We start from the raw sequence: 15,877 nt of genomic DNA, 5'->3' as shown, positions 1-15,877 counted from the left end.
AATATAAAAATAAACAATATCAAACTTGAAAAAGGAGAAATTATAGCACTCCAAGGCAATACCAAGTTTACTGATGCATATAACTAATAGTAAAGTTGTTTAACCCATTATTGTTTTTGGAGATTTTTCTAAAAAAAAAGATAAAATTATTTATTTTTTTAATGAAATTAAATCGAGTTCTAATCTTAATATGCTTAATCAAACTATAAAATAACTTTTTAAATTAGTTAGATTTAATTAAGTTAAATTTCACTTAATTTACTTTAAAACTTAACCTAACTCAAATTTCAAATTAATAAGTCACTGAGTTAACCCATACTAATTTACTACCAATAATTAATACTTAAAGATAAACAACTACTACAATTCAATAAATAAAGCAGCTGTTTGAACATTATTGTCAATTAAAGCAACAAATGGTAATGATACATAAGCAATCAAACAAAGAATTTAGTCAAGTTCACATGATTGATTGCATAGCCATTATATATATATATATATATATATATATATATATATATAAAATCCAATAATGTTCCGTGGACACATCATGCCTTGTGATTGAAGAAGAATTATGATTCCCCAGAACAATATTAAATGGAATTGTTTTTTTTTAAAAAACATTATAGTATTTTAAATAATAATAATATAAGGTGTTTGGTGTGACTATGGGCTTGCCACGTATCTGTACGTACTTTGCTATCTACAGTTTTTTCTTTTTTTTTAAAAAAAAAAGTATGCATGTGAAGCCTGTCGGACAAACACTCAATGGACCCACAAAACTAATCAAGCCATACCCTTCCTTCACGAGATCGATCAAAATGCATTTGCTTCACGCTGGTTTTGGTGACACCCCCAAATTATCCTCTAATCATCAATTAGGTACCAAAACTTTCTTGTTTTTCAATAGAGCCCCTTGAAAAAGGAGTGAGTGAGTGAGTGGTATTTGGTTTGAACCAACAACTGAACCAAATTTTCAACTTGGTTCCTATTCAAGTTCAAATTCAACTATTTTTTAATTGAACAAAATTTTTATTTTTTTAACAGAAATTATTTTTAATCTGATTAATAAAATATTGGATTCAGTTTCCATTGGAAATTAAATATGTTATTCATTCATTAAAAATATATAATCAACTTTTCCAGCATTTAATCAAATAACAATTAAGACTAGCCTATTTTATCCATGCATGTTAAATTTGTTTATCAAATTTGTTTATCTAGATTATATATTTTATTTTTATTTTTATTTTTATTTTTAATAATAAAAATATTTTTGGATCTGTTTTTATACATGTATCCAAAGTCTTTTTGTTTTTAATGAATTTTTTATTTGGAAATATGGTTGTGATTATTTTTTAAAGTATTTTTTATTTAAAAATATATTAAATTATTTTTTTTTATTTTTCAAAAATTATTTTTAAATTCAGCGCATTAAAATAATTTAAAAAATATTAATTTAAAATAAAAAATATTTTTTTTAAAACACAAAAATAAATATTAAATAAGTTATTCACTTTCCCGCTAATGTATTCTCTGGAAAATGATTTTTTTGCAAATTTTTTTTTTTTAAAAAAAAAATTGAACTTGAACGGTAACGCATGGTACATGTTCGCTTATCAAGAGACTAACCTCTTAAAAGTCTAAATTAAATATTTATACAAGAATCAAATCGATTGAAGAATTAGTAACAAGTTAGGAACCTAATTTAGGCAAGTTTTTGTTCGACAACTGGATTAATTGTGTGTTAGATATTATAATAATTCTTGGAGCTGTGATTTAAAAAAAAAATTGTAAATAATAGATTTTTATAATCAAGATTTAAAATAATAATAAAAAAAAATACTTTAAACACAGTTTTCGCCGTAACTCACCGCACCACTAACTGAGCCAAGAATCAATAAGTAATTTGAGGTTTCCTCTTTGGATATCTCCCCTTCTAAATTCAATGATAAAGAATCTTTAACTCTAAACACTGCGCCGCATATAAAACAAGCTGCATTCTTCCATTTTTATTCTTATCTAAAGCCAATATTGCATGCTACTCTCTCCACACCAATAAGCAGAGGCTAAAGATCCATTCTTTTCGCTCCCGGGATAGCGGCGTGATTGTTTTTATGTTAAAAATAAATTTTAAAAAGTAATAAATGTATTTTTAAATAAAAAAATACTTTAAAAAAAAATACTATCACAAATCCTAAACAATGTCTGGTCACTGACTCGCCAGTCCCATTGCTTGTACAGTTTCATGCCATACCACCCTCAGTGTATTTCACTCACTGGTTAGGCCTATAATATCTAGATTTCTTGTGGGTTACTCTCAAAAAGACAGCTTTGGACTAGCTTCTTGCATCAAGATTTCAAGTCCCTTTTGAGCTTACTTGACCACTCTGCTGAAGAATGGAGGACCGTAGATTTTACTACTGTGCTTCACTTATCCTTTCCATTTCAGGTACTTTCTCTTAGATCCCATGTTTGTTTGAGGTTTCAACGTCTGTCTTGCTCTGAAATAAAAACTGAAGGTTGCATCTTTATATGCAGGTTTGGTATTTCCTGTAATGGTGGGTTCTATTGGGATCAATTATGGTCAGATTGCTAACAATCTTCCAGCACCAGACAATGTAGTCCCTTTAGTGAAATCAATTGGGGCAACAAAAGTGAAACTTTATGATGCAGATCCAAGAGTGCTTAAAGCATTTGCTAATACAGGAGTGGAATTCATAGTTGGTCTTGGAAATGAGTACTTGTCAAAGATGAGAGATCCAGAAAAGGCACAGGCTTGGGTTAAAACAAATGTTCAAGCTTATTTACCAGCAACAAAAATCACTTGCATCACAATTGGCAATGAAGTCTTAACCTTTAATGACACAGGTCTTACAGACAACCTCTTTCCTGCAATGCAGGGCATTCACACGGCTTTAGTAAATTTGGGACTTGATAAGCAGGTCTCAGTTACTACAGCTCATTCTTTGGCAATTCTTGAAGTGTCTTATCCACCTTCAGCTGGATCTTTTCGAAAAGATCTTGTGGGGTGCATCACCCCCATATTGAATTTCCATGCCAAGACTAACTCACCATTTTTAATCAATGCATATCCCTTCTTTGCATACAAGTCTAATCCCAAGCAAATTTCTTTAGATTTTGTGCTGTTTCAGCCAAATCAAGGGATTGTTGATTCGAAAAGCAATTTCCATTATGATAACATGTTGTTTGCTCAAATTGATGCTGTGCATTCTGCATTAGCAAGTTTAGGATACAGTAAATTGCCAGTTCATATATCAGAAACTGGCTGGCCATCGAAAGGCGATGCAGATGAACTAGGAGCAACCCTCGAAAATGCGAAGAAATATAATGGGAATTTGCTCAAGATTATTTGTCAAAGGAAGGGAACTCCAATGAGGCCTAATACAGATTTGAACATTTATGTTTTTGCTTTGTTTAATGAAAACATGAAACCTGGACCAACTTCTGAGAGGAATTATGGGTTGTTTAAGCCTGATGGAACACCGGCATATTCGCTTGGAATTAGTGGAACAGGTGCTGTCAGTGCTAACACCACCACCACCACCACCACCACCACTGGTGCTCCTGCGCCTCCGTCACCGGATAATTCTTCAACCGGGTATTTGTCAATTTCTGCTGCTGTAAAGGTAAGTCCTTGCCTTCTTTGTGGTGCATTTACTTTTGACGTTTTTGTTGTTGTCTCGTGTACCTAACTTGAGAATGTGTCTTCTTTTGTGGCATGATTAAAGCATGAAGATTGAATGATGAAGCATGTTTCAACTTGAGTGGTTACTGTAGTTTTCATTTAATCTTGATAAGCTTTTAGCTTATCAGAATTAAATTGGCAGTTCAAATCTTGTTTGGTAGCACTCACGTTGAAGTTTGTTATCAATGGAGTTGTCGTTGACTGGGACATGGGACTAATTTAAGCCTCCGAATTAAACACTGATGGGGACAATTAGTTGAAAAAATGTTGTCATCTCACATGAGTAGTTTAGATGAGAAAAACCCCATAGATAACTATAACAAGGTAAACATGCTTAAAGCAGGTTTGATGGCATTAGTTACGATTGATGCATTTCAATCGGATGCTCTTCTTACGCTCTACGACACATGAATAAGATCATGCAGAGACCATATGCAGAAGCTGATTCTGACATTTTGATATAAAATGTTAGCAAGCCATTCAATCCAATTGCTTTCAACCTGGTCCTGTCTAGTTTTACTAGGAGTCAAATAATCATGTCTCTATTTTCTCATTGTGAAATAGCAAGTGACAGCCAATGAATGTAATTTCAGAAACTGCAGATTGTTTTTAGGATTTTCTATGAAATGGGAGTGTTAATTCATTGATTAACATCTTGGTGTTGTCTGTTATTTCAGGAAAGATGTTGTTGCATAGGCCAACTGTTGTTTCCACTGTTGTTGTTGAACTACTTGACCTTTAGACTAGCATTTTGAACTGTGTTTTGCTTTGGAAGCCATTGATAAAAAAGAATCAGCCGTTGAAGCAAAAATGGATGGAAAGAAGGGATTTGGAGAGAGAAGGGGGCATCTTCTTAGCTTAAAGCAAAGGTGAAGTTCAGTTCTATTCCTTTTGCTTGTACACTGCAAAATGCAAAGCATCATTCTTTACCATTATTAGAAGACTACCACCGCCAAGTGCCAAGTGAATTCCATTCCCATTGAGCCGTAATAGCTCCTCAGTTGGGCCCTTTAGCACCCACTTTTGTTGATATTTGGATTAGTTTTCACTGCCACAAAGGGCCATCCTTGTTGGTAGGAATTTCCCATGGACCGTAATATCCTGAACAGTTGGGCCCTTCACTGCCCACTTCATTATTGATAATTGGTGCGGTTGGTAGGGGTGGACAACTCATAGGTATGGCTGGTTATGAGGGTTGCTTTCACTCTTTTTAGCTGGCAATGCCTTTCAACTTTTTGCTCTCTTGTCTTTTGCAGGCAGGGGATGTTTTCATATCTCTAATAATTTAAGTTTGCTGATGGAGAGTTTGATAGATCAAGCGAGAGTGGATTGCATTTGTTGCTTGTGATAGATTACTGGTTAATTTGCTGTAGTTGTATGTACTTTATTTAGTGTGAAAGAGATTTTATACTTTCTTTTGTTTTTACTCCAAAGGATCCTGCTATTAGCCCTCATACATTCAGCATCCTTATAGTTTAAGACCCACAAAAGATCCCGTATCATTGGAATTTCAGCCATCAATAATTTTCTAAGCTAATTATCAAATCATCATTTTGAAGAATAGTTTTTTTTTTTTTTTTTTTGTCTAGATCAACTAAATGGCCTACGACCTACCGAGTCTACTAGATTTAGAGTGGCTAAAAATTATTATTATTATTATTATTTATATTTTAGATTATTTTAATACAGTAATCTTAAAAATAATTTTTAAAAAATAAAAAAAATATTATTTTAAAACATTTCAATACTAAAAGAATTTTAAAAAAAAATTACAACCTCAATTCTAAAAACTGCAAACCCGTTCCCAGTTCAACAAATCACCAAGTTGAGCTGATCCACAAGGTAGAGATACCCATGAATCAAGTGCAGGAGAGGCTCTTTAAAATCTTATCATCGTGAGCCCTTCATATCCCTCTTTATTACCTGATACCCTAAAATGCAAGATTAGGACAACATTATCAATGATCCACAAGTTGAGCAAAGTTTTAAGGTTTTTGAAGGAAGATAAAAAATGGATAATACTATCTAGGAGCGACAAATACATCAAGGTATCCTTATTCAGATTCAAATCCCCTCAATCTAATTGTACTACACTATCAATCTAAACCGATGATTGTATACCATGTTGATAGAAATAAAAACCACAAAGGCATAGTGTCCTCTAATCTTGTAACCCAACATTCATAAGAGGACCGGTAGGAGCAGCCGCATATAGAACCAAAATCTCTCCCCAAAAATTAATATTAATACATTATTAACTAATTGCCTGCCACTTCTTTTCCGTGCAATACATGAATAAGAGATTCTTCAACTGGTACCTTACAGGGTTGTTTGGCAAAATTATATCACCACAAAGCTGGCTGATCGGCTTGATCTTTAATGCATATGCTCCAAACTACCAAGATATAGCATAGCAGAATGCACCGAGCCATAGCATTTTAAAGACCTGCATGAGCTTATGATGTCTCTCCCAATTCAGCCTTCGATTCAGTCCTAACCCTTCGGTAGAATAAGACATAAGCAGCTGAGCTCTTTATGTCAGCTTCATTGACTGGAGAAACTCGACTATCGTCAAAACTGTACCATCTATTTTCATCAATCAACTGCAAGGTTGGTGAACAAAACAACTTGGACCTCAGAAAATCAGCCTCCAAATTCGTCACAGATATTATAACTAATCATGCATGATGAACCCATTAGGTATTTCTAGGAACTCCTAGAGTAGTATGATAGGTCTGAAATGATTGGACTACATGAAAACTGCTGCCCTAAAACCTAGGATTAAAAATTTAGAAAGGCACGTGTATTTGTTTACCTTGGCAAATGCAGTATAGTGCCCACCACCTAGACCACCATAATGGTTGCTGATGGCATATAACTCATATGTGTATGATTGTCCATCCTTTTTTTTCACATATTTGCTCAAATCAAGATTGTGAACGGGGAAATCCACAAAAGTATCCAGCTTGTTCTTCAGGTATCTGCTGTATGAGAACCGTTTCAAGTGGAAAACAAGAATATCTGGCAACATCCACAGGTCCAGTTTCTTGGTGGCTTGCCTATGTTCTTTACAACTAGGACAATACCTGCATCAAAATGAATTGCGTTGTCATAAACATAGTATGATGTGCTTTTGCTTGGTATTCAAAGCAATATCTCACAGGAAAAGTGGGGGAAAATTTTTTTTAAGAAACCATCATACCACATGTCATCAGGCCCTAAAGGTTCTTCTGTCAAGAATGCCTCCAGGCACGAAAATAAAGAGACAGCTTCCTGCCGGGTTTTCTTTGCTCTATAGCCAGTCTTGTGATAAACCTCTGGGAGATCCTTTAGATTGCTGGAATCGTATAATTTATGTTCTTTCTCAGTCCACTCAAAGACAACCTTTATACGATTCCCAGATTTTATGATTGAATCCTTAAATATTGGCTTGCAGCTTAAATACCGATCATCAGTCAAAAAGAGCTGGAATGGCAATTCCTGGCTTGATGTACCCTCTAGTTCTGTGTTGCCCATGGATTGGTCTCTAGGTTCACATTGACCATTGCAGCCACTTGATGTCTCATCATTAGCCTCCAAAAGAAAACCATTCTCTTTGCCACTATGAGCCATAGTAGAGGCACATGCTCGTTTCAAAGGCGAGAGCAGTCTGGAAGCAGCCATATAGATATCAGCTCCACTTGGCGGGTCATCGTCCAAATAAGTTATCAGAGGTGTGCCAAAATACTTCCCAACATGGCCCTTCAGTATATCTGGAGTGCACCTGTGAAACCAATGCAAAAGACTTCATCTCAAAGAGGTGAAAGAAAAGAAGAATAAAAAGAAAGAATAAACAGTCAAGCAAGGCACCCAGCATCTCCCTCTGTCTATCCTCTATTGGACCCATTCCCCTTTTGGAAGAAATTATCCTCTTATCAGTTCAAAATTATGGTGTGAATCAAATACTATTTGCCCACAATTATTTTCTTAACAATGACATGCAACACATTACGTACAGCCAATTATGTTATGAATGATCATTATCATTGCAAATAATCATACTCATAAATAACTCAGTGACAAAACTACTAAGTAACAATGACATACATTGCACAGTTCTCCAATAAAAAACCAACAGCAAGAAATCTGCACAAGTAACTTACTTATCCCTATGAACAATCTCCAGCTTCTTTCTTCCTGCTCCTTTTCCACAAAACCGATAGGCCACAATATGGTCTTCATCCTTTATAGAGACCAATGGTTCAAAAGGATTTTCCAACATCCTATAAATCTTGTGATCATATACCTGACAAGCAAAAGTCTGACACCTTAGCCTCTCAATGGAATAATTAAAGAAAATTAAGTTCAAGAGAAAACTTCTTACTTCTGCCAGGAGAAGGCTTTCTCCACTTTTCAAACCGCATGCAGAGTCCAGTGCTTGACCAAGATCTCTACAATTACCATGTTTCAGCACTGAAACAGTGCAAGGCATTCGAAGGCCACTTCCATCACCATGAAACACTGTTACTGTCATTGTCCGAGTGACAGTTGAAGGCAGTGGCAAAGACAAGTACATGAAGGGATCAAAGGTAATTGAAATTTTACTGCAAATTGGGCAAACCAGCGTGGACTTATATTGCCCCTGAGAATTATTTTCCAACATATACAAAAAGTCAGCAACTGAAAACATGAATTCATACTAGATTTTGTGTTCAGTAAAGCAAATCATGTAGTAAATGACATTGCTGGGTCCTAGTATGACAATAAAGGAAGCCAAACTCTGACACACAAAACTGAGATACTCATCTATAACAATACCATGAGCTGCTTTCTCATCATCAATTAAAGGAAACAAATTGAATACTAAATGATTATTAAATATCACAAGCAATGAATTCCATTCTTAAACAGGTTTGGAAGTCTTGCACTAAGTCCTTACTAATCAGGATGTTCACATGGAAGCTGGTACTTCTAGTTTTAAAGTTGAGCATAGATAGCATAAAACAAAGGAGGTAAATAATGTTGAAGTATCTATGATCACTGTGCAATGAGGATCTTACAACTAGATTTTACAACAACAACCAAACCTCAACCCCGAACTAGCTGGGAATATTACAAGACGAGCTCATCTATGAAAAAACTATTCAAACTTATTATGCAAACCATGGAAACAGATAAAAATATAACACTTCCTTACTTGACAAACATCCACAATAACTGAGTCATTCCGAGTCTTGTGATTTCTCCAACACTCATCCGCAACTTCCTCATCTGGTTCACCACTCCAATCCTTCATTTCAATATAAGGCTTTTGCTTGACACGATTCAAATCTTCATGCAGCCCATCCAGCAAAAAGGCAAGAAGTTCCTAAAACAAAAGGATCCCATCAACAATGGAAATCATGATAATATCAACAACACCAATCATCATTCTGAAGAACAAAAAACACAATAGTGCTAAGGATCCTATGTACCAGGATAATATTGACAGAAAGATGCAAATTAGAAGCATCATATGTCTTACTGTCGTCATCAGTCCATGAGTCTAGATTATTGTACAAGTCACTTAACACGTTATATAATCAAGAAGGCAGAGTTCCAGATATGCGAGTGGAAATTTATGAAGGTCAATATTCACTCATTCCTTCGTTTGATCAACAAAATGACACGCAAGCACGTGGGCTAGGAATATTTGCAGGTGCTATTACAGCACTTCTTTATAAGTGTGGTCCAGTTTTAACTAGAGTTGCACTATCAAAGGTGAGATTCAGACTTGAGACCTCACCCCTCCTCCTATGCAAGAGTAACACTGAGATACACCTACAAGTTCATTGGTAACTAACAGAGCATTTAAAAATTGAATTATACTACTTATATTACTGCTGTAGAGTAACAAGTAGAAATCACAGAGTACTAACTTGAGAATCATGTTGATTATAACCACTGAATTGAGGAGCAAATAGCGCTAGTTTTCCCTTAAACACACGTGGTGCAATCGCAGTCCGGCCTGAGGACCACAGTTTCCTCAACAACTCACCAAATGCAAGTGCAAGTTCACCCTACACGGCTACAACATAAGTTAGCAAAAGTGCAAAAAATATAGCTAGTGTTCTTCAAAAAGTCTATATGGAATAGCCATAAGATGACAATAACTAAGCAAAGCCACCTACATGCATTCCTAGAGGATTCTGTGTGTTGATTTCCTCAGAGTAATCTTGCAAGAAATATTCAACAAGTTGGGGTGTGTGGAGTAAGCATTGTAAAGCACTGTTCATAAAGCAAGTATTTCCCATATTCTGCAGTCCTGCCAAACCTCCCTTTTCTACTCTCCTAACAGAGCTATGCACACCAAATCCATCGTCCATGTCTTTGAATGATGAGTTTACGGCACTTCCTGGCCATAAGTTCAAGCTATAACTACTTGAGTGACCATTTGACATGGCAGGCCCTCCTGCAATCGACATGGGGGACCTTGGAGGTTCCAAGGCTACCAATGCTAACTCATTCCCTGTTGAATCCTTTCCAGATTGAGAAGGAGAACTATCAGCTTTCAGCTCCAAAAGAATCTGCAAAAGGAAGAGGATGCATCAACCACAGTGATGCAGGACAAGAGCAAAATCACCAAAAGAGGAATTTAAGTAGAATAGAAACCACAATCACCAACAAGAGAGACTCTTGAAGGGACCAAATCAAGAGACACGCTCAATCTTTACAAACCAAACCAAGAGAGATGCACTCAATCTTGAAGAAAACATAGTTTGTTTTTCAACGATTAACTTAATTGACTGTCTAGGTCATTATTTATGCACCAAACCAAATAAAATAGGAAATCCTAACAAGTCTTAACTGAATAAGGAAGCTAAAATTCTAATTTAGCTACAAAATAATAAATGCTAATATTCCTAAATAATAAGATCTAGAATAGCCATACAATATTAAAATTCTTAAATAAATAAATATTGATTCATATTGAGTTTGGTAAGAAGTCTGTAAGATAATGTTTTCCCCTTTACGAAAGCTGCAACTAGGAATTAAGATATTGAGTTTGGTAATAGTTGGACTTTCTAGAGCTTGGTTAGAACAACCGAGTCAGGTTCTACAACTGTTAACATCTCTAGGAAATCAAATTGGAGCAGATGAAATTACTACAAGTCCATGGTCAAAGAGAATTTTCTGATGGAATGAAAATCAGAAGCATTATTAACATGATGGCTTAAACATTTTACCAAAAACTAAAGCATTTTCTCATATGCATAATTCCTCACAAGATTACAGACCTCTTGATCCATCTGCAAGTGTAACTCCTCCAAGGTTTGGTTTGGAATGCTCAACTGTGAACTCTTTTGCTTATTGAAGAAGTCCCATATAGAGGCCTGTCAATATGCATAAGAATCAGGCAAATGGGGGAGATTAGCCATTCAGCATCCAAAAAGAAGTAAAAGTAAATCAAGCAAAAACCAAAACATAAAACAAACCTTTTCACGCTCTACTCCTCTAGCTGAGCAAACCTTCTCATATAACTCATGCAGAGAAGCCTAAAAAGGAAAGCAAATTAATATACAGTAAGTAACTTGAATAAAAGGGCATTGTCCAGTGTTAAGAAGACCTTAAATCAATTATTTGAAAACTCAGTAAGTTCACTTTCATAATGTTTGACCAGTACATATAACAAATCCTCAAGACAAATAGATCGATACTCAGAAATTCTGAAAAATAAAATTCAAAGTTCAGAAACCCAGTTCTGTTTAGTCAGCATCATATCATAACCTTCAAAGCCAAAGCCTTAGCAGACCCTTATAAAACCAACAGTCCCTCAAACATATCTTCTATCAATAGAAAAACTTAATTAAATCCTCAATTTGATGCAACACAAGCGTTAAATTGCACTACCTTCTTGTTTGTGCCTATTCTATATGTCCTGCATAATAGTTGATGCAATTAAACAGTTAACTTGCAAGAATATGAAATATCAGAGAAATTACCCAAATAAAAAGAAATTTGACAATCTAGTGAACCAATGAGCTGAAGACTCACATATGCAAAGCTGTTATCCAATGAACATTAATTAAACACATCAATATTTCTTTATACATGACAAAAATGATATTTCATGAAAATAGAAACTCGTTGAACAGAATCAGCTTAAATTTTTTGAGAGAGAGAGATAAAAACAAGAAGAAAATGACAATACCTTTTTGCTTATCCGTATAGTTGATTCACTGTCATCTCTGGAGTCAATTAACTTGAGGCGAAGTGGATAAACCTCCACATTGAACTGCTTTTTATTAAAAACACCCTGAGAGATCATCTTTCTTGGTAACACTGGTCCTCCTTTGTACCTAAAAGACAGAATGACAGAATTTATCAATAGTACCAGGGCACAAAGACAAACAGTAGTTTTAAAATACATGCAAAAGTGTGCGTGGGTGTAAGAGAGAGATTCCTGTTTAAATGTTAAACAATTACGCTCATTTAAAATTTTTGCATCCATTTAGATCAATCACTAAATTACATGGAGATTAAATTAGAGTGTTTCCAAATAAACTAGATAGAGAAAAGAAGCGCTGTCTCCATTCACTACAATGATTAAGATATATAATGCTTTCAAACAAACTTCCAAATTAAATGCAATCCTGCAACTACAAATGTCAACGCCAGATACTAACATGGACTAACACCATCATAATTTTGCAAATGTCAAATCCCAAGCCATCAGATGATGAGACCATAACACACATATACCTTATCGAATTCCTACTTTAGAAGTTTTTTATTCAACCACTACAATAAAAAAAGCTAAGCCATTGGGCAGCAAGACCATAACACATATAAACACATATCAAGAGTCAAGATCCCTATCTTAGCAACTGGGATTCAATCACTAACAGTAACAATCAATCCAAGTTAGCATAATTGTAAAATGAACTGCTTTTTTTATTTTGGCAGTTGGAACAATCAATTCAACAAGGAAAGAAATAGGAAAACCTCCTTACCACTGGACAAGCTTCTCCCAAACTTTCTTAGGAACTAATACATAGTCCCTTCCTTCCAACAGCGTTCTAACAAGCTCTAGCTCATCACCCACATTACTACTTCTGCCCTCAATTATATCAGAGTTATCAATTGAGCCAGGCCTTTCAACATCCAAATCTTGAGGCTCGGAAGATTTCCCATTATCCAAGTTGTCAACACCACCACGACCAACATAACTCTCCCATTTTGAGAACCACCTAAACATCAAAAGAAAACCCAATTACAGCCATGCAGGTCCTTTTATTGACAAATGGATTCAATTACTAAAAGATGAAAAAGGATCACATTATTATGGTAAGCATCTATCACACATCCCTCAGGCAATAACACCATACCCTCATCTAGCATTGCCTAATTGTATCTAAACAGGCCACATGTTGTAAAACAGTAACTAGGAAAAGTAAAAAATTGACCAAACCACGACACATGCACAAAACGTCAGCCCACTTAAATTACAGTGGCATGAGAGTCTCAGGCAGTGACACAACACGCACACCATATTTAGCTTGCCTAGCTAGCCTAATAATTAAAAGAAAGTCAATTTCTATTTTTAACCCAATCATTCAAAGAATCACTTAAACTACACGCCTTACTAACCAATCAAGCATAATTGACGCACCTTTCCGTGAAATATAGCAAACAGGGTTTTTTTTTTTGGGATAAAAATAACCAAACTATTCAAAGGAACTATCAAAACATATGCATTCCTAACACACCATCCATTATCAGCAAAATCCCCATAAAACTTATCAATCACAACAGATGCACAAATCTGATTTAAAATAAGATAAAAAACTCACTTAACTCACCGCCTCTTGTTCCAAAGAAAAAACACGAGCAGATACAAAAGTTAAAAAGCCACAACAACCACACACGAGTCATGTTGACCGCCTAATTAGCACAGCTGTAGCTAGAACTAACTAATCATTGCAAAAGGTGTTTTGTCTTCATTTTGGATAAAAAGATTATTTAAAAAAATCTCTTAAAACACATTCCTTACTTACCCAACCAACTAAAATTATCATCCAAATTACCAAACATTCGACAGTTGCTCATCAGAATTACTTCAAAACCCACTCCCTCCATTTCAAAAACCAAAAAAATCTCTACCACCATAATTAGCAAAAAAAGTTCCACAAAATTCAAGAAAAATTAATCAAATCAAGAGCAAAAAAATAGAAAAAAAAATTACCTAGAAGAAACAACGAAATACAAATTCCCTTCTTTCAAATCACGTTCAGCTTCACGATTCAATTCCTCAACGATCTGCCTCTCTTCTTCAGGCGTACACGGCAAGCAACTTCCTCCACCTCCACCCCCGTTCTCCATTAAACACCTTGAGTCAATCATCGTCATAATTTCTGTCTTAATCCTCTTAATCACACTCTACATTCCAATAATCAAACCCAAATTAGTAATCAAACAAAAAAAACCTCACAAAAATCAATAAATCAAATTCGGATTTCGATTACTCCTTACAGTGATTTTCAGTTTCGTGGAAATCAAATTGCCGATTTGAAAGACTAATTTTTTCTACTTTTGGGGAAATTTAAAAAATCTCGAGAGAGAGAAGGGAAGAAACCCTAGATTTTAAGGGTTTGATTTTTGGTAATGGAGAAGATCATTTATAATAGCTAGGATTTAGAGAGAGAGAGCAAGAGAGAGGAGTACCGTCTTTCCAACGATCTTGTCTTTTTTTTTAAAGCTTCAGCCTGCCACAGACCGTTTTATAAAAGAAAAAAAAAAAGATTTTGAGACAAATATATTTTAGTCTATCTTGATTCACAATTGTTACACTTTAGTGATTGTAGATTATGACTTTTCAATGTTACCCCTAGAGTTTCTTTTGAATGGCTAGTGATTTTGAATGCTTGTTTTTTCCGGCTTTTCTTTGGTTGGTTCATTTCTCCTTTTGTTGAGATGGACTTTTGTTTATTCACTTCATAATGAATATTTACATAAGCCTTCTTTAAAACTTGTATATGTAATTTGAGGCTAGGATTGATCAAAAATTAAAAAAATAAAAATAAAAATTTAAATTAATCTAGTAATCTAATTAAATATTTTATTATAATATGTTAATTATTTATTTTTTAACAAAAATAATATTTTTTTAGTTTATTATAAAAATTAAAAATGACTAGAGTTAATCAGGTAATCTGGTCAAAATCCAATGTTCTTATTAAAATTTATAATCTGAATTTTAAATCAAGTTAGATTAAAAACTTTATCCTAAAAACATTATACATATATGATTAGTGTAAACATTAATTAGATTTAAACTCATATGATAAAATTAGTATTATTACTATACTTATTGTGCCTGTGTATTTTTGTATAAACCTCAAAGATATAGAGATACGAATTTTTAAAGTTGATTCACTTTTAGATGGTGGTAGTTATTCATTAGGGAAGGGTTAAATTGAAACTTATTGGAAACTTTAGAGTTTACGTTGAGGAATTTTAAACCTAGAGAGACTAAAGTGGAATATTTCAAGATCTCAGGGTCTAGAATGTAGTTTGTCAGATATTATTTTCAATAACCATAAATTATATTAACTTGTTGTTTGTGTTTTCTCTTGAAAGTGGTGAATGGGTTCAATCATGAATTCACGCAATCTATTTTCTTTTATCTTTATTAAGGCTTTGATTTTTTAAACATGGAAATGACTAGTGGGTGATGTCATAAATGAGATTCATGATTTTGATTCTAAGATTTTATTATGGATTTCTTTTAATAATTTTATGGGAGTAGTGCGATAAAGTTTCAACCAATAATTCATATGTTAATGTTAAGTTTTTATTATTTTTGAATTCATGTATAGAGGCTTTTAAAAATGTGATTGTTATTATTTTTAAAATAATATTTTTTTATTTTTAAAAATTATTATTAGTATCAAAATAATTTAAAAATATTAAAAAAAATTAATTAAAAATAAAAAAATTATTTTTTTAAAACGCAAAAATAGAGTTAAACTTATTATTGATTCTAATTTATCATTTGAGTTATAACTTATAGGGTTTATTAATTTATGATTGGAATTATAAATTATATTATTTATTCGGAGTTGATCTAATTTAATTTTAAAAAAAATTAAAATGATATTATTTAGTTTAATCTAAGTGGGTTTAATTTTATATAAAAAAATTAAAATA

At 33.8% G+C, this 15,877-nt stretch overlaps 2 protein-coding genes across 6 annotated transcripts; one reads left to right on the top strand and one right to left on the bottom strand.

Moving 5' to 3' along the window:
• The first annotated feature begins 2,203 nt into the window (after positions 1–2,203).
• LOC105136811 (glucan endo-1,3-beta-glucosidase 11-like) lies at positions 2,204–5,134 on the top strand. Of its 4 annotated transcripts, none has more exons than XR_844423.1 (4): positions 2,204–2,452; positions 2,542–3,650; positions 4,387–4,578; positions 4,966–5,134. XR_844423.1 is itself a non-coding variant. In XM_011042298.1 (3 exons), exons 1-3 carry the CDS (start codon positions 2,401–2,403, stop codon positions 4,462–4,464), a joined length of 1,239 nt encoding a protein of 412 aa, XP_011040600.1. In that variant the 5' UTR covers positions 2,204–2,400; the 3' UTR covers positions 4,465–5,133. The 4 variants fall into 4 exon arrangements, 1 of the variants encoding a protein (XP_011040600.1); XR_844425.1 differs by having other exon boundaries at positions 4,970–5,133; XR_844424.1 differs by having other exon boundaries at positions 4,387–4,782; positions 4,819–5,133.
• A 583-nt stretch (positions 5,135–5,717) lies between these two features.
• Positions 5,718–14,436, bottom strand: LOC105136813 (ubiquitin carboxyl-terminal hydrolase 9-like). Of its 2 annotated transcripts, none has more exons than XM_011042300.1 (14): positions 14,393–14,436; positions 13,914–14,107; positions 12,682–12,918; positions 11,880–12,027; positions 11,164–11,223; positions 10,966–11,061; positions 9,859–10,254; positions 9,607–9,747; positions 8,886–9,056; positions 8,073–8,330; positions 7,852–7,994; positions 6,912–7,472; positions 6,525–6,795; positions 5,718–6,312 (listed from the first exon to the last, which is right to left on the bottom strand). In XM_011042300.1, the coding sequence occupies exons 2-14, from the start codon at positions 14,075–14,077 to the stop codon at positions 6,166–6,168; spliced, it is 2,793 nt and encodes a 930-aa protein (XP_011040602.1). In that variant the 5' UTR covers positions 14,078–14,107; positions 14,393–14,436; the 3' UTR covers positions 5,718–6,165. The 2 variants fall into 2 exon arrangements, with proteins under 2 accessions (XP_011040602.1, XP_011040601.1); XM_011042299.1 differs by having other exon boundaries at positions 14,201–14,435.
• Between the last annotated feature and the right edge of the window lie 1,441 nt (positions 14,437–15,877).

This window comes from Populus euphratica, unplaced genomic scaffold (assembly GCF_000495115.2).
Source record: "Populus euphratica unplaced genomic scaffold, PopEup_1.0 scaffold62.1, whole genome shotgun sequence".
NCBI lineage: Eukaryota > Viridiplantae > Streptophyta > Magnoliopsida > Malpighiales > Salicaceae > Populus > Populus euphratica.
This window is presented reverse-complemented; position numbering and strand designations above follow the sequence as displayed.

What these genes read in the sequence shown, in the direction of transcription:
- LOC105136811 (XM_011042298.1), top strand. Translation starts at nt 2,401, where the DNA reads ATGGAGGACCGTAGATTTTACTACTGTGCTTCACTTATCCTTTCCATT. An exon ending in ACTTATCCTTTCCATTTCAG is followed by an intron (nt 2,453 to 2,541) that starts GTACTTTCTCTT and finishes CTTTATATGCAG; the next exon opens with GTTTGGTATTTCCTGTAATG. An exon ending in CAATTTCTGCTGCTGTAAAG is followed by an intron (nt 3,651 to 4,386) that starts GTAAGTCCTTGC and finishes CTGTTATTTCAG; the next exon opens with GAAAGATGTTGTTGCATAGG.
- LOC105136813 (XM_011042300.1), bottom strand. Translation starts at nt 14,077, where the DNA reads ATGACGATGATTGACTCAAGGTGTTTAATGGAGAACGGGGGTGGAGGT. An exon ending in TGGGAGAAGCTTGTCCAGTG is followed by an intron (nt 12,028 to 12,681) that starts GTAAGGAGGTTT and finishes TCTGTCTTTTAG; the next exon opens with GTACAAAGGAGGACCAGTGT. An exon ending in ACTTGCAGATGGATCAAGAG is followed by an intron (nt 10,255 to 10,965) that starts GTCTGTAATCTT and finishes TTCCTTTTGCAG; the next exon opens with ATTCTTTTGGAGCTGAAAGC.